The sequence below is a fragment of the Rutidosis leptorrhynchoides genome, chromosome 11 (genome assembly GCF_046630445.1).
Source record: "Rutidosis leptorrhynchoides isolate AG116_Rl617_1_P2 chromosome 11, CSIRO_AGI_Rlap_v1, whole genome shotgun sequence".
Classification (NCBI taxonomy): Eukaryota; Viridiplantae; Streptophyta; class Magnoliopsida; order Asterales; family Asteraceae; genus Rutidosis; species Rutidosis leptorrhynchoides.
This window is the reverse complement of record NC_092343.1, coordinates 403,853,970-403,876,996: the sequence shown is the minus strand read 5'-3', so window position 1 is coordinate 403,876,996 and position 23,027 is coordinate 403,853,970. Positions and strand designations below refer to the sequence as shown.

Genomic DNA, 23,027 nt, shown 5'->3' with positions numbered 1-23,027 from the left:
CAACTCCACCACTCTTTTGATTCTAGGATTTTTCTCATCTCTTACAGTAACTTTGTCCAAGTAACTTGAGGTAGTAACCTTATTCATAATCTTATTCAATTCATATTCATATAGCTATCTTATTTTGTGTTGTAAAATTTTAACAACAAGAACATAGTTTGAATGATTTCAAACTTGTTCGCAAACTAAATAGATCCTTCTAACTTGACTTTTAAAACACTTCAAGACCTATAATATATCATAATGATATGCTAACTTAACAAGATATAACTTGGTTTTACAAAGAACACCTTAAAAACTTAATCTACGTCGTCGGAGTGCAACCGGGGGCTGTTTTGGGTTGGATAATTAAAAACCATCTTAAGCTTTGAATTGGAAGTTCATATTCTGGAAAAATGATATTTCTTATGAATATGTTAACACATAAAAATTTCATGGTTTAACTCAAAGTGTAAGTATTTTTAGAAAAATGATCATTAAATGTTGTTTTTATGATGGAAAATGATCACTTTCATAAGTTTCACCAAAGTTTGACCTATAACCTGTGATTTCGAATACAACCTAAGGTATTTTCAGTTCATATTCTTAAAATTTGACTCGATCCAAGGAAGTGGCAAGTTGAACCAACAAAAATGGAGTTGTAATGAAGAAACTACGACTAAAACAAGATCGGGTATCCGAAGCTAGTTTAGCTACGAAAATATTTGGAGAAAAAAATTAAATTAATCATATATTTCTAATTAATATGATATTTCATATATATTTACTTATGATTTGATTTTATATATTTCAGGACCACCCGTAAACAACACGAGAAGATTAATCATAAGACCTCATGATTGTACGCAACACGTCATTTGACAACATGGTACTTTATGTACGCAACACGTCACTTGACAACATGGTACCATGGGTCGAGATTAATTCTGATCAATACGAATACGATGGGGTCTTTATTTATTTTATTTAAGCAACTAATTGTGGACCACTAACATCAGACTACTAACTACGGACTAAGAAAATATTAAAAGTATTAAAAGTATATATATATATATATATATATATATATATATATATATATATATATATATATATATATATATATATATATATATATATATATATATATATATAACGATTACTTAAAAAAAAAATATGTTGATATATTATATATATGGTTAGGTTCGTGATATCTATCGGAGACCAAGTCGTGATAAATACCTTCAAGGCAAAAGTGAGTATATAGTCCCACTTTTAAACTCTAAATATTTCGGGATGAGAATACATGCATTTTATGATTTACGTTATGGACACAAGTGATTAAAAATATATATTCTACGTTGAGTTGTACCACTGGCATACTTCCCTGTAACTTGGTAACTATTATTTACATGAGGTATTGTAAAAACGAATCCTGTTGATAGATCTATCAGGACTGACAACCCCAACCGGACTGGACGACCAGTATTCAACGGTTGCACAGTACTTCGTTTCGATAACTATACTTGGTACGGTGTAGTAAGATTTCATAATAAAGGGAATATGCGACGTTGATTAAATGTTAAGTATGGTTATCAAGTGCTCAACAACTTAGAATATTTTTATTAAAACATTTATATATGAAATCTTGTGGTCTATATTTATAACGCTGCCGGCATTAAACCTATATCTCACCAACTTTATGTTGACGTTTTAAGCATGTTTATTCTCAGGTGATAACTAAAAGCTTCCGCTGCAACATGTTGAATTTAAGCAAGATCTTGAGTATGCATATTTGTGTCAAAAATAAAACTGCATATCGGAGGATTTGTAATGTAAAATATGTTGGAGGTCGTATTGTTATTATCACATGTAAAGTTTGTAAGTCTAAGATTATCGCTAAACGATAATCATTATTAAGTTGTTTAAACCTTGTATTTGTAATAAAAGCTATGGTTTGTATTGTAAAAACGAATGCAGTTTTTGAAAAATGTCGCATATAGAGGTCAATACCTCGCGATGAAATCATATGTTATTGTATTCGTCCTTATGGTTAAGGTCGGGTTATGACACACCATAAATAGATAATCTGTGATTTTGTGATCGCAATAATCAAAAAATCATGTTCCAATCGCTAACATAAACACCTAATACAGAAGAAAAATACATTTTTTATTTTTTTTTAAATTTGAGTGGTTTCTACTATTGTTTAATATTAGAGAAGAAAAATACTTGAATAACACATTTTTGATATATAAATGTTCACATAAATAAATAAATAAATAATAAATAAGTTAATATTAAAAAGAGAGAAAGAAACTTAAACTATGTTATGTTAATTTCATTAGAACATTTCATCAAGGGGGTAAAAAAAATTTTGGCACCAACTTAGGAAGATTTCGACGCTTATGTTGTAACTACGAGCATCTAATTTGACGGTATCGAGACACTAGTTACGTAAATGATGGAAAAAATTAAAACTTAACACTCAATCACAATTTGACACCTTATTCTCATTATTAATTTATAATTATTATTTTACGCAATACCTACTCATATTTTTGCAGATTACCCAAAATCTATGTAAATTTTTTTTGACATTCACTACAATTTACCTTTAAAATTTGACAATGCGATATTACAATTAACCAACCGTTTATCATTTTTTTTACGTTCAATTAACCGAACGTTAACCAACCAAAACCATTCCGCAGCGAAGCGCAGGTTTTTTACCCTTGTTTCCTCCTAAAACTCGAAACTTGCCTATAGAGTCGCTGTCAAGGTAACATGTGTCTGTCGAATTCACTTTGATGAAAGATTTGAGAGACTAGCTAATTGAAATTGTGTGAACATTTCGTTTAGTGAATTTTGAGTGGCTCTGGCATTGTTGAATGTACATACAATCACTAGAACTAGTGATCTTGATATTTCCAAATGACAAGAAAAAATAGTGATCTTGATATAATCAAATAGAAAATAGAATATATGTTGATTCCAGTTCAAGTGTCACAAAAACTTACAAGAAACATATCACTTAACGTAAACTCTCAAAACGTATTCAAAGCCACGTATAACTCAAAGTAAGGTTTTCATATAGATGTTCTTATATTATATTGGTCTAAACTCGAGACCACATACAATAAGGCCAGATATGGTACCTTCATAACTTATCAAATTCAAGTTTACAGGAATACAATCATTCTTGAATTCTTGATTGGAGTTGAACTCCCACACAATAACCTCCATCCACCCATCATGCCTTTCTTCCGGAACACGAGTAACATCATGTATATTCCATGCGCTCGGTGATACAAAATAAATTATTTCAGACTCTTTCTTTTCTCGTTGACGTAGATTTCGTACTTCTATAGGACAATGCAACCCTTCACATTTTTCAGAGAGCTTGAAAATAATGTAGCACACATATTCTGTATCTTGTGACAACCTTTGGCTTTTAATCGTGCAGTGGATGCGAAATACTTTTTGTGGTAGAAGCTCAATCACCTCCTGAAATCTGCATATGTGATATATCAACGGATTACATACTTATTTGATACAACTTCATTTGTTTTGACAATATAATGTAAATAACATATAGCAAATCTAAGATCAACAAGTACATTAGTAAACATCCAAACATGGAAAAAACAAGCCACAACTTCAACTTTATTCGTATTTTGTCACAAGTGGTAAAGAGTAAGTTCCAATATTTTGGTGATCAGCATTCATCACATAATGAACTCTACATGTACTAACTAACATAAAGTAAAGGTTTGTAAAGAAGAGAACCTTGATTCGGCTGATGAAATCGAATTAAAAATTCTCAAATCAGAGGAGTTGTAGAGAGCCACTTTTGCTGAAACCATGAGATGTTTCTTTCCGTTTACTTCATTTACCGAGAAAAACTATTCATCACAAATAAAATTCATTATGGGAAGCATAAAAAGTAATTAAGTTCCCTTGAAGTTTTTTGTTAGACGTAAATATCTACCTTTTCACCATCCTCTACCTTTTCACCCTCGTCTGAGTATGACACCGAGACTTGTTGGACCTCCTTTAACTTTCTGATTACTTCAAGCTTCCCCTGTACAGAAAATTAAACACCATATTGTAAAGATGTAAATAAGAAAATGTAACGGGTGAAAAGATGATAGATCTTAAAACGTGCCTTGTCAATGGCTCGAAACTCAACGCCTTCAACATAGATCGCATGATCTTCATAGTAATACGGTGAAAGGCTCTCTAGTAGAAACTTGAAGACAACATTGTTGTTTTGATCGTTTAAAAAACGATACAATTCAATCATCATCCAATCGTCGTCTCTCCATGTTGCAAAATGTGCATGTAAGCTTTCATTCCGCTTTTTGTACTTTAAGTTAACGTGCATTGGTCTAGTTGAATGTTTCTTTGATGAATCTCTAAATTTGAAGACTAGATAAATCCCATAAAGCACATCTTCAGATAAAAAGTGAGATGCAGTCTTGATTTTGATCATCAAATTCGAAATATCTAACATCTCTGCAACTTTTTTAAACCTGCACATGTTGAATGATATGCAAGTGCTAAATTAGTCGTTGATTATTAGATGAAATTATCGAATGATTGTTAGATGCCCTGCAGGTGTTCGATGAAATGTCTAGATAACCAAGCATATGTCAATTTGAAATTTAACTGAAGTAGTCATTGTTTCTTAGATGAAATTGTCAGAATGATTCTTAGATGCCATAGAGGTGTTCGATGAAATGTATAGATAAACTCTTTTATTAAATTTGTGAAATTACATGTCATATTTATTGTGCAACTACAGATAACTAAGCGTATGTATATTTGAAATTTAAATAAATATAATATTCTAAAAATGTGACATATATATATATACTAGGTTTGAGCCCGTGCGATGCACGGCTGTTCAAAAAACGCTTGAAATAAGTCACTATATATATACAATGTGAATTCTAATAAGAACTTGCAAGAGTTAAGTTCACTGGTAGTCACATACAAAAATCAAAGGATAAACTCACCATTTTTAAATTAAGTAACAATCGAAATACTAAACTATAAAATGATTAATGTTATCAATGAAAAATAAATTTAACTCAAACGTACATATAAGCTTAACGATGGATAAACTTGTGGAGGTGATTGATGAAGTAAGTCTATAGATATTGCAAGACTTCTTTGTACACGACGTTTTTTGTTGAATTGCCGAGAGTGTTATCCTTGTTTATAATGAGAACCTTTAAACCGCTCTTGCTCCTGACTCTTGATAGCGCAACATATAGTTGTCCGTGACTAAAAACCGGTCTTTGTAGAAACAAACCAACATGACTTAGGGATTGCCCTTGACTCTTATTTATAGTCATAGCAAAGCAAACTGATAACGGATATTGTCTTCTTTGAAACCGAAATGGTATTCGTTTATCTGAAGGGACAATTAACATGCGTGGGACACAAGTTAATGTTCCTACATGAGTGCCCGTTAATATCTTTGCCTGAATCATCTTATCAGTAAGCTTTGTGATTTGTAATCGCGTACCATTGCATAGACCAGACGACTGATCAACATTACGAAGGAGCATGACAGGAACACCAACTTTTAGTACAAGCCTATGCTTAGGTAGACCACCAACTTGAATGCTGTTTAGAAACTCATTTGTGTACAATTCATTATTGAAATCGGCACCTTTTTCAGACTGGCAAATACTATCCGAGCTTAAAAAAACATGCTCTTCACCTTCAAGGAATGTCATCATATGATCGTTAATTATGTTGACATCATCATGGGTTGGTGCAAGAATAGCCCTTTCCTGATAGTATGATGGATTCCCAAGATTGTCAATAAAGTTCGGATAAATAGAGGCAATAAGTGAACCAATTGGATCTTCAACATTGGTAATCAAAATGTCATCAGGCATGATGACATCACATTCTCCATCATTTGGTTCACCTAATGTACCGTTTCCAATTCTCAATATCCAGTCAGCAAAAGCTTTCGTATCGTCTGTCGCATTGTTGGCTCCACCGAGTCTCATGTTAACTGTAAGCTTTAGCACTGTCACATGACTCCAAATGTAAGAAGAATTTAGAGAGGCCCCAACGGTGTCTTCTCTTTTACCCTGATGAACAACAGGTAAAACTTGACGAAAGTCACCACCAAAAACTACAACTTTGCCGCCAAACGGTGTGTCCATGCTATTTGAATTAACATGTCGGCATATATCTCGCAAGGAACGGTCGAAGGTTTCAACACAAATTCTATGGACCATCGGCGCCTCATCCCATATTATAAGCTTTGTTCGGCATATCAACTCGGCCAAGTTGCTGTTAGGGGTAATGCAACAAAAAGATTCATCTGTTGGGTTAATGGGTATTGCAAATCGAGAGTGTGCCGTCCGTCCTCCACTTAATAGTAGCGCTGCAATTCCGCTCGATGCAACATTAAGAACAATATTACCACGACTACGTAAAGAAGCGGACAACGTTTTCCAAACAAATGTTTTACCAGTACCACCATATCCGTACAAGAAAAAGACGCCACCTTTACCCTCATTTACCGCACTTACAATAGTCTCGTACGCATTTTTTTGCTCTTCGGTTAATTTTGAAAAGAGACATGCATGTTCATCTGCTAAAGCTGACCTGTTATATGATAGCTCATCCGTAATCAACGAATTGCGTGGCATGCCACTAAAGGATTCAACTGGATATGGCATTGAAATAAATTTCTTTAGCGTACTACTATTTCTTTGTAGTATTTTTTCGATCTCGTATAAAGTACAATTTTCAAGCATATCTTTGTCAACTTCTTCACCTGCAAGTCTCATAAGCAAACTGTCAAGATCAAACTTAAAACCGGAGCTATATTTAGTGTAACATGTATTGTAATATGATAAATACATTGTTTCACATAAATAGACTGCTGAGTATTTAAGGTTTGTTTCACATAGATTTGTAAAATATGATACCTGAATTCCTTGCAATCATTCTTTCTTGTTGAAGTAGATCAGCTGATAGGAACTGAATTGTGTTTTGGTATACAATTTCCGGTCTACTTAAACTGTTGGATAATAGTAACTGAGCAAACAACAACCGTACTTGATGTCCCGAACTCCAAGTGCTCGCCTCTTTTATCCCGTCAATGTACTCTTGGTCGTCATCTAATAAGCCCATCTCATAGCAAGCATCTTTAAATGTCGCACAAACCTTTTTATTCACTGTCCGAATGTCTTCATATGATGTTGGACCTTTCACTTTGTTCAATAAGATCCTGAGATAAAACAACTCACCTGCTTGAGGAGATACATGATGGATACGTCCAACTGAACCAGAACCTATTTTTCTCCTTGTCCAAACCCTTTCTTTTTGTTGCCAACAAAACTTTGATGGAAACTCAACGTATGTTAGTTTCCGAGCTTCTGCGCTATGTTTGTTGCAATTCATCCATTCAGTGAACATCGAAGAGTTAACAGACGGCTTATTAAGAACATTGTCAAGCATCTCTTCTTCATCAAAAACAATAGCTTGTTCACCGTTAAGGTGAAACGGAAGTCGAATAACTGCAGGTGTCCTGTTGTGTATATCAAAAGCCAATATCCGCCATACAGCCTCACAAGCCGACACATATCTATCAAATTTATTTGAATAGCTAGAGTAATAATTATCTATTTAATAGTCATTTAATAAATTGAGAATATGTAAGCAAATATACCTGCAGTCATAGTACTCTTTAATTTCGTCTGTTTGAGAATCACATACACCAGCCGTTACTCGATCATTTCCTTTGTTTATGTACTTAAATAAATATCTGATCGAACCTACTTGATTACACCATTCGACATTCAAATGAGCTTGATACCTCTTTAGTAGTAACGGATTGTAAGGGACAACATATCTATTATCTAAATCATGACCTTGCTTAGTTACAACTCTCCCGTCTTGCCTTCGCCTGTATATGGGATATCCTTCTTTATCAACAGATGTTTGATCTGCAAACGGCTTTGGAAAATGTTTTGTGCACTTTTTGTCAACATCTGTGCACGGGCAATTAGGATTCTTTTCTCCACATGGACCATGCATCATTAGATCACTGACGAGTTGATACAACTCGGGATCAGTATTTTTATCAGGTATTTCAGCACATATGTATTTGTCTACATCTTCGGGATTAGGCATCTTGTCTTTTTTATCAAGGAAAAGACAAATATGGGCGTGGGGGAGACCGCGTTTCTGAAATTCAACTGTATAAACATCTGTGTTTATATGAAAAAAGTGTTACTGTGATGAAGATGAAGATTACCTTCTGATAGACATATATAATGATACTTATAAATAAATGCACTATGTAGTTATTTTGATTATTGTTTATATATATTATATACATGATATAAACTATTAGAATCGTGTACCTGCTCCCACCCTTCCAAAAAAATTTTTAACTTTTAGATCATGCATAAGGCGATCGAGCTTTATCTTGAAAATTCTTGCCTGGTAAGTAGGTTTGTCCTCGGCTTTAAAAAAAGTACCTTTCAAAACCCGCCTAATTTCAGGCCACTTCGGATTGCACGTGAAGGTGAGAAACAGGTCTGGATAACCAAACGTTCTACACAATGCCATTGCATCACGATAATTCTCGATCATGTACCGCGCGCTACCCGTAAAGGAAGAAGGTAATTTGAACCGGTTCCCTAACATACTCGTGTCAATGTTGCCAAGATTTGATTGGTTTGTCAGGTTTTTAAGAGATTCACATCGCTTAATCTTTTGTTTGTTGCGTATGTAAGAGATTCTTTCGGATTCCACCGCAGTGTAGGCATCCACTAAAAACTGTTGATACAGTTTCTTAGCACTGTGTAACAAAGATCCCGAGTGTCCTCTTTCTTGAATCTTATATGCAAAAAATTCACGCATGGTCACTCTTTTCTTCTTCCTTGATGTTGATCCATCAACGTCTCTATGATATATATCTGTTCTGTACCCATCTTCCGCATAAGCAAATATAAGTGGATATTGAAGAGCCAGGTATTGTGGATGTAACTCACATATACGTTTTAATCCTTCGCTGCGACACTCGATTATTATGTCCCGTTTGTCAAAAGACATGTCTATATCACCCACAATCAAAGCGGCTACCTCGTCAACTGACGGGAGATTGTAATTTCTGCCATCAGTAGTCCTTCGACCAATTAGCTTAATCTTAAAATCCACAGTTGGTTCAGCTTCAAAACGGTCACGTGCCATTCTAAACATTTTGACGAGAGGATTGCATTCATTCAATAGGTCCATAATCTGGTTTATTAAACCTTGATCAAGGCCTTCGTTACCGCTTGACTGATGTGATGCTGAACTGTGTGTGGAACTAAATTTAATTCAGCATGTTAGTAAAAAAAAATAGTTCAATAACAATTCAAGTTTAACTGATCATATAGATTAGGTAAATACCAATAATAGAAACGTACCCAATTGCTCTTTTCCTGTTTGCAGCTTCGTTTGCTGTGTCATAAATGTAAAGTTGTGAGAATTTTGGTGATGAGCCATCCACTGGGACCAAACCACCATATCTATGACAATTCTGACCACGAATGCGAAAAGTGTATGGACCTTTACCCTTGTTTATGGTGTTGTCAATCTTTCCACCCATGGATGTAAATGAGAAAACCATGTTGTATTGTCTGATGTTATCTATAAAATGTTTGCTCAAAGGGTGATTATAGGTGTATAGATCAAGTAGTAGATTTGGTGGTGGTTTACTAAATACGGGCAGAACAATCTTGCCCTTTAGACAACATAGCGAGAAAGATCCTGCAATGCCTTTAGTCGACATTCCACGTAGTGTTTCTCGATACCACAACATTGCACCACAAGCAGCACACTTATAAGTTGGATCCCCTTCATCACAATACTCTGTAAAATTGAAATCATATTAATATTGATCATATAATGAAAATTAACACTGGAAGGAATATCGTTAAACGACATAGTGTTGACGCCTGCGGTAGTATTGAGATCACCTGTTGAAATACCCCTGGTCTCATCAAGCACGAGTTGGGTGGGCGTAGTTACATCGATGTTAAATGGGATAGGTTGGATAGAAGAGTTTACATAACGACACTGTTTACCGCGTTTGTTATTCAAAATTATTGATCTACGCTTTCTTGATTCTGCACAAACATTGTTGAAAATTAGTAGGAAATATCCATAAATAAAAAAGATTAGGTAACAATAAATTTCAAAATGATAAACTTCGTGTATTTACCTTTAGATGCAAGTGTTGTTGGAGTGTCTGATTGTACATTTGAATCAAGTATTATATTACTTGTTGACCCCGATGACTGGAAATCTGGAAAGGAAGGAGGTGTACACGGCATAGGGCTTATGCTACCATTTTTTTTATCATTAATGTTAGCTCTTCGAATTTTGCTAACTTTTCTTGATAAAACCGACTTGCTAGTCCCAGTTGTTTTGATATTAGTCGGATAGAAAGCTGATATGAATAGTTGAAATCACATGAGAATTCAAATGATTGTAAAGATAAGCATTGACTACATACACAATTAATTAACCAAATAAGTAGTATATTACATATATTTAGTACCTGCAGGAGATGAGGATCGTTGGTTGACTAATAGTTCGTCAGTTTTGCTCGATATTTCGGTCATGTAAGGTTGGATATGTTCTCCAGGCATCTGCAGATTGCAATTTTCCTTACCACGATTACAACGTTTTTGTCGATTTGAACAACTACCACGAAGTATTAATGTTTGTCGACTTGAACCACTTTCAATGGGCTGCACATTATGTTGTTGTCTGGATTTAACCGCATGGGTCACTTCGGATGTGGTTCCTTGTATTTATGTGGGTCAAGTTAGCTAAGTGACAACTGATATTTATATCTCAAAAGGTGACATTTTACATTTCACAAACCTTGAATGATACGGTTGTTGATAGTCGGATTAACGTCCAAAGTGGCTGTTGAGTTGTTCCTTTTTCTGAGAAGGATGTCCTTTCTAATCCTTCTTGAAATGACGGGATCATGGATTGGAGTATCTTTTGGTTTACCTCGCAAACAAACATTCAGTGCGTATAAGATTAAAGGACACAAATTAAAGTGTTTTCCTTTCATGCTGTTATTTACTTAGTGCAACTCTGAGTTGACAATCAAAGGACAATAGATAAACATTGTATATATAGATTTAGTCGTACCTAAAGAGTTATTCGCAAAGTTATGAGTAGATGTAATCGAATTTAGCTCCCTTAGTGGACCTGTGTGTGGCTGTTTGGTGGTGCGTGCTTCTGATATGCGGTTGTGGATGTCCTTAACCATATACTGTCCATGCTTAATTTGTTTTTTGTTGTTGGTAGAGCAATGTTTCTTTATCATATTTTCCATTTCAAGTACCTGTAATTGATATGAACGTTCATATCATAATGCATCGACTATATATGCACTATCAAACACAATAAAGTTAAAGCAACATCTTGTAGTGTTTAAAATACTTATGAGGGTGGTTTCTTTTGTTTATTTGTTGTTGTCTATGTTCAATAAAAAACAATCAGGGTTATGAAGTTATTGAGAAAACTAATAATAAAACAAAAACACTTTACCGATTGAACTTCACATTAGTAAACAGAATAACTTACCTTCCAATTGCACTGATGGTGTTTTTATCCCTTTCTTACAAATCGTGTAGCTTCCTGGATCTGGATTTGGATCGGCTGTACTCCTTAAGATGGTTTGTTTCATTTCCAGAAGGTCATGTATTTATATTCTTTGTTACATATGCTAAATGTAATTGTATTTAAAGTAAATTGCATATACTTATTACTTTCTAAATTAAGTGCAATATTGAGGTCCTAAATTTATGCATATTATATATTCTTAAGTGTGGGAAGTTGACCGAATATTTAAAAACCTCGATAAATAAGCAAGTTTAAAATAAAAAGGTGAACATGATTTGGTACAATGATATTTGTTTTTATCGAGTAATAAATTTGTAGTTATTGAGTAAAGACCAAGTTAGTTGTAGTTTACATGTTGTCTTTGAAACTGTTTCATTTTCAGCCCTCTTATATTTATTTGGGTATTGAAACTGTTTCATTTTCTCCAACATGTTGTCTTTGGTCTGTTTCATGTTTATTTTAGAAATGACCATCTATTTGTGTGCTATTATAAAAACCATACATATTATCAAAATTCATACGCATAACTATTATCCAATATTGCAATTTTGCATCACCATAAAATATTATTCAACAGAATAAACATAAAAACCATCAATACTGAATAGTTTGCATAAACATAAATATTATCCCACAATAAAACCAACAGATGCAATAATCAAAAACCAATGTCAACAACGGATTCCCAATAATGTAGAAAACCGTACTTATTCAAAAAAATAAATAGTAATATGGTGATCATGAAATATCAAGGATGCTCCAAGTCACCCTAATCATCAGATGACACACCATCAAACAGTGCCTTCTTCAACTTCGAGCTAGAAGAACCAACGGATTTGGGGGTATCTTGATTGGGTACTTTGGAACGCTTCTTCGCCGGACTATCACCAGAAACACCATTCAACAGATCATTTGCGCTATTGTCTCCAACAGAATCCCCGATCTGTTATACACGATAATGACTGTTAAATAGTAACCTCTTTTCATAGTTAAAGAAAGCATAAATTTGTACTATTGAGTTTTGTTATATCATAAGTATGAATTACCGAATTAGAGCAGTTTTCATTATCAGCAATCACATGTTCAACATCAACAACTTCTAGTTCGGGCATTTGAGGATCATTATCGGTAATATCTTCTAATTCAGGCATTTGAGGGTCATCATCCTTAACATCATAAAAAATATATTGTACGAAATATAATAAGTTAAATTTTAAGTTTACCAATAAGTAGATTTAAAGTCTATGTTATGTACCTCATCATGACCAACCTCATCCATATATTCAGCCAAGTGTTTTTCATCATCGGAAGTTTCCTTGATTGTATAGACTTCATAACGCTTTTGCTTATTGTAATCACCGATCTCGATCTTGAACAACATTTTTTTCCCAACCAAAAGATCAAGGTCAGCAGGGTAGTCCTGTTCAGCAGTCATTGACTTCTTTAGCTCATAAGCGGATGGTTTGATGAACTTTTGCACTTCACGATCAAACATCCATAAAGATGCCGATCCACCATCGTCATTGACATTAATCTGAACCTTGAACCTAATGAATAGGTTTTGTAATATGGTACAGTTTATTAAATTTTAGGTAAAAAAATGTCATAATTAATATACGGTATTTTTAAAATGAAGCACTCTATTATATTACCTGAAGTAAACCGGACGTTTAGGGCCACATTTTCGACACTTATATTCACGTGCCAAAATGCCATCAGCATCAAGGGTTAGCTCATCAACATCATCGATAGCAGCCACTTTGCATAAGCACTTTTTACACGCTGTGTAACACCAGCCTTCGTCAGGAATGATTCCATCAATGGTAGCATAAGAAACATATTGACCAACCTTTTTAAATGTAAACAACATCGATTGCTTGTTAGTAAAAAACATTAATGATATTACAAAACTATTGAATTAGTTTATATTCACAAGCCATACATTGGAAGGATTCAACTGATCTAGACCAATTGGAATTGAAGCAGCTATCCAAGAATTTTCTGTCTTACTGGACACAGTTGGTGTTGGCGCAACTGTAACCAACACATCATCGTCGCCATGTGCTTCAATATACCTTGTATATGTATATGTCATCAGTTACTAAAGTTGTTGTTTCTTTTAATTAGTTTGGTAGGCATTTGATATATCATTACAATTGTCAAAATAATTAGTTAGTAACAATATTCAATGAATTCAAAGGATACATTGAGTGTGCATACCTGGTCCTAAATTCATTAGTAACAGGGTCATCTGAGTTCAGGTAAACTTCTGTGCATTTCCAGTCGGTGTTGACTGTGTTTTCACCTGAAAGGATAGGTGTATATAAGTGTATGAATTTAGGAAGTATCATGTACGTACATTAGATGTAATGAGCAAATAAAATACATAGTCTCTCCTTGGTCTTTCCGAATTGTATGATCAATATAACGCCAACCCCCGGCTGTTTTACATCCATGTAATCATTCAGCTTGTCAGCAAAATCACCCCAAAGGGTGCAATACAGTACGTCCCCACTGACAACAATCAATTTATTTAAGTTAAATTATATGCTACTAATACAATCAGACATACAGTAAATGTAACATCATACAGTTTACACTTGTGTATTTGTATGCATCTTCATACCTTATGTCTTTTATAGTAGCACTGATATACTTTGTATCAAGACCATCCCTCACATATGGAGTCAGGTTACCAATCCCAACCATCCTGCCAATCACATCTGGAAAAAAAGTAACAAATGTGTATAAAAATTATGATTATGTAAATTTTAGATGTATACTCTTGAATGACATAGATGATTAAGAGCATAAGATACTTACCAACTGACACATCGTAACCAATCTCTAAATTCAAAATATCAGAGAATTGTCTAAAGTTAAAGCGAGTTGGTTGTCCATTCCATTCGCTTGTTTTGGTAACAAATGTTTTGAATACGCATGAAAGTTTATATTCATGATCGCAATGAATTGTCTTCCACAATTTATTGTCAGCGACAGATACATTTCTTATGATATAAGTACCATCTTCAGAAAACTGTCTTACAAACTTAGCCCTTAGCTGGCTTCTAATTAACAAACCTATTTTATCACCCTGAAATCAACAAAACCATACATAAGACAGCATCAGATCTACAAATGTGACACAAAATATGCATTACAATTATAATTGAGAATAAAAAATCACCTGCTCATCCACAAGAATGAGTTCATTGATGAAGTTGTTTTTGTCATATCCATACCCTTTTTGCACCCACATCCTAACCACTTTGACTCGGAGAGCAATATTCTTGCTGACAGCGGTAATATCTCGCACGTTAATGAATGCAGGTTCCATTTTTTGCTGTAAATACATATTCAAATGTTTAGCAAAGAACATAACTAAAATAATTAATAACTTGCTAGAATATAAGTTTAGTAAACAAAATATGAACAAAGAATGTACAAACTTGAAGTGTATTGTAAATGGTTTTCCGTATTTTCAAATATTACATACTACCTCTTTAAATACAAGAGAAATATTAAATACATAATAAATGCAAACCAACTATACCTAAAAAAACATTAAATTAAATGCTAGATATAAAAGAGATATCCTATAATCTCTATATTAAATGCAAGATATCTTAGAGATATGCAAAATCTCTATATTAAATGCAAGATATCTTAGAGATATGCAAAATCAAGGAATACATAGTGATAGGAATAAACACCGATTACAATCAAATACCCAAATTTTCGTTTCATTCTGTTTTACAATCCCTTCAATTATGGGATGAAATTTTTAGTCAGCGTTATAAGATTAAAACCGATATTACAAAAAAGGAAAAATTTAATCTTTTTGTATGAATTAATCGTTGACTCAATATGATTTTACCAAAACAAATATTTGCAATCTTTATGTATTGAGGTATTCTAAATTGAAAACCATTAACAAATTACATTAGGATTCAACAGCTTACTTATTAATCATTTGTTATAATCATATCTTTTATCTTATTTATTTGTCATTGATCAGAACAACTAACAACTTACAAAAGACATGGTTGCATCAGTATTTAATTTTTTTAATCCGTGAAAAAATCGAAATCAACGATAATCTATATATAAATGATAACAACGATAATAATCGACTAATCCGCAAAACAAACAACTACGCAATCGACATTATTTAACCTAGAAAATGCAAATTTTAGTACCTTTTTTGAATAAATCAAATCGAAGACGAGCAATTTGAGTTATCGTTGTTGTTAACCATTGGAGTGTTTCTCGATCGAAGTTGCACTCGATGGACGATTTTCTTGACTTTGAAGATGAATCTTGTATATGAATTGAGGTGAAAAAAAATTATGAGAGAGAAATCTGATTTGTTATGTAAATTATTTTTTTTTATTAATTCATTATTGTTAGATTAATATAAAATTAATTATTAAAGTTCTCAAATGCGAACACGTGTCCTGAAATTTAAGATATTGGGCTGAATCAATTTTGTGATGACACGTGTTGAGTTCAGCACTTTCTTTCATATGAATATATAGATATATATATATATATATATATATATATAGTCATAATCAAGAGGGAAGCACTTTTTGGGAAGGGGGAAGCAATTTTTTTTTTTTTCGTTTTTTGAAAAAACTTTGTTCACGAATATTATAGATTAGATGAAAATATGAACATTTAAAAAAGACACTTTGTGATGAATGTCATTATTTTGGCGGGAAAACGCTCGAAGAAAATAAATAAAAACATTCAATGCATTGAATGCTTTGCTGCTGAGTTTATTTGCATCGTTTTGTTTTCATCTTGTGTGAAGTGTTTTTTTCGAATTTAGCCCAATTTAGAGTTTAGGGTTTAGGGTTTAGGATTTAGGGTTTTCGGGTTTACTCCGTAAACCCTCAATCCTCAACCCAAAACCTTAAACCCTAAACCCTAAACTCTAAACCGTTCGTGTTAAAATATTCAATCTAAACCCTAATTTCTAAACCCTAATAGCTAAACCCTAATTTATAAACCCCTAATTTCTAAACCCTACTTTCTAACCCCTTAAAAAAAACTCAGCAGAAAAACATTCAATGCGTTGAATGTTTTTATTTTTTTCTTCGAGCGTTTTCCCGCCAAAATAATGATATTCATCACAAAGTGTCTTTTTTAAATATTCATATTTTCATCTAATCTATAATGTTCGTGAACAAAATTTTTTCAAAGAACGAAAATAAATTACTTCCCCCAAAAAAGTGCTTCTCTCTTGATTAAATCTCTCTCTCTCTATATATATATATATATATATATTATACATGTATACGTGCATATAACAACATGATAAGAGAAAGAAGATGAACCTTGATTCGGAAAGAGACTGCCAATTATGTGGACTACGGTTCCTGTATGAAAACCTTGTTGCTGATATCATTTCATTTTTTTCTCCGTTGATTCCTATTGAAAACCACTACAATAACAACACAAATCAAATGATTCTGCTTATAAAACTATGAATATTGAGGCTAATTGCATATTTATATCTCAGAATACTTTGAAAATAAACTACAAAAGATTCATGTAATTCTTGATTCCTAGTTGGCATGTTAACGGTACAACATTAAGTAATATTGATCAGAGCGTAAGGCTAGCACATAAAATATTAAGATATAAATGCGAGGCACTTAACTTACCGTCTTTTCATCTTGAAGGAGGATTCCTTTGATCAACATGTTATAAATATCCTTTTTGCTTTCGTGATTAGCAACGACACCTGAGGATTTTGACCTTTTGATAATTTCGGTATAGCCTTTAGGCAATTTAGGCTCCCATATCTCATAATCCTCCTGCAAATCATTTACAAGTCAATTATTTGGATTTTGCAATGATTATTTATTAATTTCGAAGGTATTTAGAAAAAGGTTTATACATTAATCTAGTAGACTATACTAGTTAAAGATCATTACCACTTAAAATTTGATTATAAAGGCCATATTCCTTAAAACTGGATAAAGGTGAAAACTTACTTGCAATTCTAACGCCTTCCTAAGTTGCTGCAACACCTCTTTTGCTGTTGGTCGTTGTTTTCTATCATCATGTAAGCATGCACGCACGATCATTTGAAATGTAGATAGCGATCGTGGGTCAATTTTTTCCTTTATTTCCTCAAACACGATTGAATCAACTATCCGTTCTGCATGTATGCGATTAAGGATCCCAGTTACCCTTTTATGGTTATAATCCCGTGTGGGTGATAACAATTTCCCATACAAAATCTCAAACAAAACCACACCGAATGAGTAAATATCTGATTTTTCGGTGCAAAAACCTGTAACCTCATAGAGTGGATCAACGTAGCCCTGTGTGCCTACAAGATTGCTGACAACTTCCTGATTTAATGTGGTTATCACAGATAACCCAAAATCAGAAATTTTTGCCTTCCAATCACCATTTAGTAGAATGTTGGCACTTTTGATGTCTCTATGTATCACCACCTCATTTGTTAGAGCACCTCCATGTAGATAAGACAGTCCACTAGCAATATCAATACATATTTTAAGTCTTTTCGTCCATGTAAGATCCTTGTCTTCTAAATGCATATCGAGACTTTTTTTAGAAGCATGCTCGTAAACAATGATTTTTTCCTCCATTTCATTACAATAGCCCTCTAAACCGATAATATTTTCGTGTCTATAATCAAAAAGAATTTCAAGTTCTGTTAGAAAATGATGGTCTCCTTGACCTTTACTCCTATCCAAACGCTTTGCGACAATGATATCACATCCATTAGGATGTGAAACTTTTCCTTTATGTGTCTTCCCAAATCCTCCTTCTCCAATAAGATTCTCTTGACTGAAATTCTCCGTGGCTGATTTAATTTGTTCAAATGTCATTCGGAGATTGTCCTTGTTGTTTTCCTGTAAATTGTGAACCACTTGAGTTATTAAAATTTTCAAAAAAAATTAACTTTGGTTAAAACTTAATTTCGAGTTATGCAATCCTATATGTGTAACTCGTAAAGTTATATGATTATAACTTATAAATTACCAACTACTAGAGGTAAACAATATGAAGATCAAAAACACTATTTTTGAATAAATACTCACTTGTAATGATAATGCATTTTCAAGTTCTTCCACGACGTCTTTAGCAGAAGGACGCTCGTCTTGAGTTTCTGCCACACATCGATATGCGACTTCCATAAAAGTTTTCAAAGATTCTTGATTGGGTCCTTTATTTAAGGTGGAACTAAGCTCATCTACTTCTTCCATTAATTTAGGATCTATCATTTCATTTATTGTTCCTTCTTCAAACCGTTTTCGTGCAATGGGTGCAATGCCCATTTTATTCTCATTCATGTACACTATATCACTGGCAAAATTCCCTGACAACATCTCAAATAGAACTACCCCGAAAGAGTAGATATCTATTGCTCTTTTCATCCTACCCGTATTCATATATTCTGGATCCAAATAAACTTCAGTCCCTGCAATATTATTTGTATATAGAGTGTTTTTTTCTTTATTTACTTTATGGAATCTTGAGAGCCCAAAGTCAGCAATCTTTGCTACCAAATTCACCCCTAACAAAATGTTGCCGCTTTTTATGTCACGGTGTACTATCCTTTCTTCTTCCTCCGACTTGTTGTGAAGATAGTTTAAGCCACGTGCGATATCAATGCAAATCTTTAAACGTTGTACCCAAGTGAGGGTAATTAATTTATCTGTTCTCCCTAAATAGTTGTCTAGGCTTCCATTAGAAGCATACTCATAAACAAGTATCATATGAGGACCTTCGTCACAAAAGCCAAGAAGATTGACTATGTTTGGATGCTTACAACTAGTAAGGAGTTTAATTTCTGCGACAAATCCTTTTTCTGCATTTTTATCTTCTTTAATGCACTTTATCGCTACAGTTTTGCGCTTTATTGAAATTATACTGTTATTTGTATCTTCTATTGGGAGATCAAGATCCGCTCTGTACACCTTACCATATGCTCCTGACCCAAGATATTTTTGAGTAAATTTCTTTGTTGCCAATAGTATATCACCCAGTGGAATCTTTAAGTGTTCCATGTTTGTCCCCTACAATATGTCATGTGTATAAGATAGAGGACTTAAAGTTTCAATTGTACAAGATTATGTCGTGGGATCAAAGTGTTAATTTTGTTGGGAAGTTATCCCACAGTCATGGACAAAAACAAATGTATGCATATAAGACTAAGGATAGGCTTATTCTATTATAAGCCTAAGCTAAAATGTTTAATTCTCATGTTTGTACAAAATAAATTTTAATAACAATGTATAGTTTAGTACAACGCTATCCACTTTGAACCAAAATTAATGAAATATTAATTAATAGAACTAATTCGTATAAATGTTAATATTTTTTTCCTCTTATTAAACGTGATAACAGGAGGTGAATTGAAAAGTTTAACAATCTAGCTTGTTAGTTATATTATTTTTCTGAGAAAAAAATATAGTAGTACTAAGTATGTGGCAACATCAAGGTGGTCATCACAGTCAAGTCATGATTTTAAATCCAAGAAACCGTCTGTTGGATCTACCCACAACTATTTGCAATTGTAAATTCACACAACTCATGATTTTAAATCCAAGAAACCGTCTGTTGGATCTACCCACAACTATTTGCAATTGTAAATTCACACAACGTCAAGTTGGATTTTTTTTTTTTATTAACGATCCACTCACAATAAGTTTATTACATAGGATTCTGGCCCACGAAATAAATATTAGTAAACTAGATCAAGAATTTTTCTTATCAAATTGAATTATTGTACTCTCTCCGTCGCAAAAGTATTCTTTAAGAGATGGAGTAAGAAATTTTGTTAGATTTAAGATAACTTTGATAATTGTCGGCAAAAGTTTTGCCAGGTAATGTAAGTTTGACTGAGTTTTTTTTGTAAATACTGTAAATGATATAAAGTGTAAATGATATTTAATAGTTATTTTTTATTAGTAGATAATTATTTGGAATAAAGATTAAATATAAATAGTAACCTTTTTAAGACGGATGGAAGTGTCATTTTGTGGGTTAACCATAAGGAGTTCAAAGTAAAAAGGCGTAGATTACCTTCCAACGGTTAGATGATGATGTTCCTTCCACTTTACCAGCATTTATCGACTGCTCCTTTAATTTGTAAAAATTAAATAAATTAATTGCATCATCATCATAAAATAAAAATATAATTACATAAATATATACTCTTACGGGGTACTCGTATAATACTTTGATAAACGAATAGCAGTATGTAAATGATTTTATAAAAGTTACTGAGACAGAAATTAAAAGGATGGTCTTACAAGATTTTCACGTCTCATTTGAAGTTTCAACGCTCTGTTAAGGTTTCTAACAACTTGATCTATGTTAGGACGATGTGCTCGTTGTTCTTTCAAGCAACTATATGCTGTTTCTGAAAAAATCTGCAATGATTCTGGGTCGATTTGTTCTAGTAAAGATGGATCAATCATATCATCTAGGGTTTCATTATCATAACATGATTTGGCCAACTGAGCTAGTAACCCCTGTTTTGGCATATGCACGTATTTCTCTAGTCTTTTCATGGTATATAAGGGTTGCAAAGTGATAAACTGTTGCTTCGATGAGTAAGTCTTCACTGAATCTATTTTTCCAGATGATGGTGACGATTCCTCATCCAAGAAATCATCTTCATCATCTTCATATACAAGGTAAGAAGTAGGATCTACCTCGCGTCTTTCATCACTGCCCGAATAGGTTCCCGGATCATTAAACGAAGACGGTCGCCCATCAACGAACGAAGACGGTCGACCACCAACGAACGAAGACGGTTGCCCACCAACGAACGAACACGGTCTTTCTTTTATGAATGAAGACATCTGCCCATCAAAGGACTGTCGTTCGAAGGAATGAACCAACGGTCGTTCGTACGAAAAAATGGGCCCTTCGAACGATTTAATGAACGACGGTATGTCTTCTTCAGGCACATAATCTTCATTAATATTATCATCTATCATTAATGGTGTAATTATATACTTGGAAGTTGACACCTTATCTGTTGAAGTGTGAAGTTGTGTTTCAACATGATCCTCAAGTTTTCCATTTTCGGAATCTAAATTGACCAATAGAGGAGAACCTTGATCTTGGTCATTTGGAATAAAGGTTGTTATGTCCGTACCCAAATAATCTTCATCTTTATCTTTCAAAGGTGTCATTTTGTGGTTGGATGATGACGCCGGGATGATATTTTTGTTATCTGTACCGTGAACAAATTGTGTTTCATTTTCAACATCAAGGTTTCCATTTTTGGTATCTAAATTGACCAATTGAGGAGAACCTTGCTCTTGATCATCCGGAATAAAGGCTCTTCTACCACAAAGGATTTCAAACAATACAACTCCTAAAGAGTACACATCTGATTTGTGATTCACAAATCCTGTCTTTTCATATGTTGGATCTGCATACCCGATTGTACCAATCGTTTCAGCAAGGAGAAGACGATGCCTTCGATGATTTGTATTTCTAAGGGCGTGTTCAAAACCGGATAACTTTGGTTTCCAGTTATCATCAAGTAATATTTTTGAACTCTTGATATTACGATGTATCACACTATAATCGCGTCCTACATCAAAATGGATGTAATTCATTGCACTTGCAACACCAACACATATATGCAAGCGTTGCGTCCATGTAAGGTTTGAATCTTTTAGATGTTTTTCAAGGCTTTCAAGGTTCTCGTGCTTGTTTATGATGATCTTCTCTCGTTTTTCATCACAATATCCGAGAAAACATACGAGATTTTCATGCTTAAGATCAGAAAGCATTGAAATCTCCTGCCAAAACTCAAAGTCTCCTTGGCCATAATCATAGTGCAATCTCCTCGCAGCGATAACCGTCTGCTGTCCGGACCAAAGGAGGCTTCCTTTATAAACTTTACCAAATCCACCTTGGCCGATGATATTTTCATCGGCAAAATTGTTGGTGGCCTTTAACACGTCTTTAAGCGGGATTTTAAAACGAACAAACTCTTGGGGCGAGGACATTATATGTGTGTGTAATTATGATCAAGTGTAAACACAAGCTAAATAAGAAGTTATCTAGTCTATAAAAATGATGATCAGTCTGTCCTAAGTTCTTAATTATTTATTAAAATCATGGACGAGATAATCGCGTAAGAATAAATAAATAATTCATTGATTAGACGACTTACAACAATTATTAAATCGTGACAGCCTTTACTACGAGTATTTTATTTTTTGAAGAAAACTAGTGTTCGAACCCTCGCTTCGCGCCGGGGTTCGGTTTTCAATGTATTATATTGCGTTTAGTTTGTAAAATTATTTCGTGGCTAAAGATGATATCGTTGAAGCGCAATTCGATTCGAACTAAAAGGT

The 23,027-nt window shown here is 33.6% G+C and overlaps 2 protein-coding genes across 2 annotated transcripts; both read right to left on the bottom strand.

Moving 5' to 3' along the window:
• Positions 1-2,988: 2,988 nt before the first annotated feature.
• On the bottom strand, positions 2,989-22,676 carry LOC139876147 (uncharacterized). Its single transcript, XM_071863449.1, has 10 exons — positions 20,958-22,676; positions 20,728-20,784; positions 18,741-19,718; positions 17,661-18,551; positions 17,328-17,480; positions 16,998-17,104; positions 4,148-4,514; positions 3,971-4,063; positions 3,769-3,884; positions 2,989-3,493 (listed from the first exon to the last, which is right to left on the bottom strand). Exons 1-10 carry the CDS (start codon positions 22,674-22,676, stop codon positions 3,088-3,090), a joined length of 4,887 nt encoding a protein of 1,628 aa, XP_071719550.1. The 3' UTR covers positions 2,989-3,087.
• Positions 12,425-14,992, bottom strand: LOC139877196 (replication protein A 70 kDa DNA-binding subunit C-like). The gene is made up of 10 exons (XM_071864607.1): positions 14,843-14,992; positions 14,479-14,749; positions 14,282-14,378; positions 14,042-14,169; positions 13,876-13,960; positions 13,598-13,730; positions 13,308-13,504; positions 12,911-13,202; positions 12,702-12,821; positions 12,425-12,598 (listed from the first exon to the last, which is right to left on the bottom strand). The coding sequence occupies exons 1-10, from the start codon at positions 14,990-14,992 to the stop codon at positions 12,425-12,427; spliced, it is 1,647 nt and encodes a 548-aa protein (XP_071720708.1).
• Positions 22,677-23,027: the final 351 nt, after the last annotated feature.

What these genes read in the sequence shown, in the direction of transcription:
- LOC139877196 (XM_071864607.1), bottom strand. Translation starts at nt 14,992, where the DNA reads ATGGAACCTGCATTCATTAACGTGCGAGATATTACCGCTGTCAGCAAG. An exon ending in AAAGACCAAGGAGAGACTAT is followed by an intron (nt 13,961 to 14,041) that starts GTATTTTATTTG and finishes CTATCCTTTCAG; the next exon opens with GTGAAAACACAGTCAACACC. An exon ending in AAACGTCCGGTTTACTTCAG is followed by an intron (nt 13,203 to 13,307) that starts GTAATATAATAG and finishes CCTATTCATTAG; the next exon opens with GTTCAAGGTTCAGATTAATG.
- LOC139876147 (XM_071863449.1), bottom strand. Translation starts at nt 22,676, where the DNA reads ATGTCCTCGCCCCAAGAGTTTGTTCGTTTTAAAATCCCGCTTAAAGAC. An exon ending in CATCATCTAACCGTTGGAAG is followed by an intron (nt 19,719 to 20,727) that starts GTAATCTACGCC and finishes GACATATTGTAG; the next exon opens with GGGACAAACATGGAACACTT. An exon ending in AGGTAGAGGATGGTGAAAAG is followed by an intron (nt 3,885 to 3,970) that starts GTAGATATTTAC and finishes TGTGATGAATAG; the next exon opens with TTTTTCTCGGTAAATGAAGT.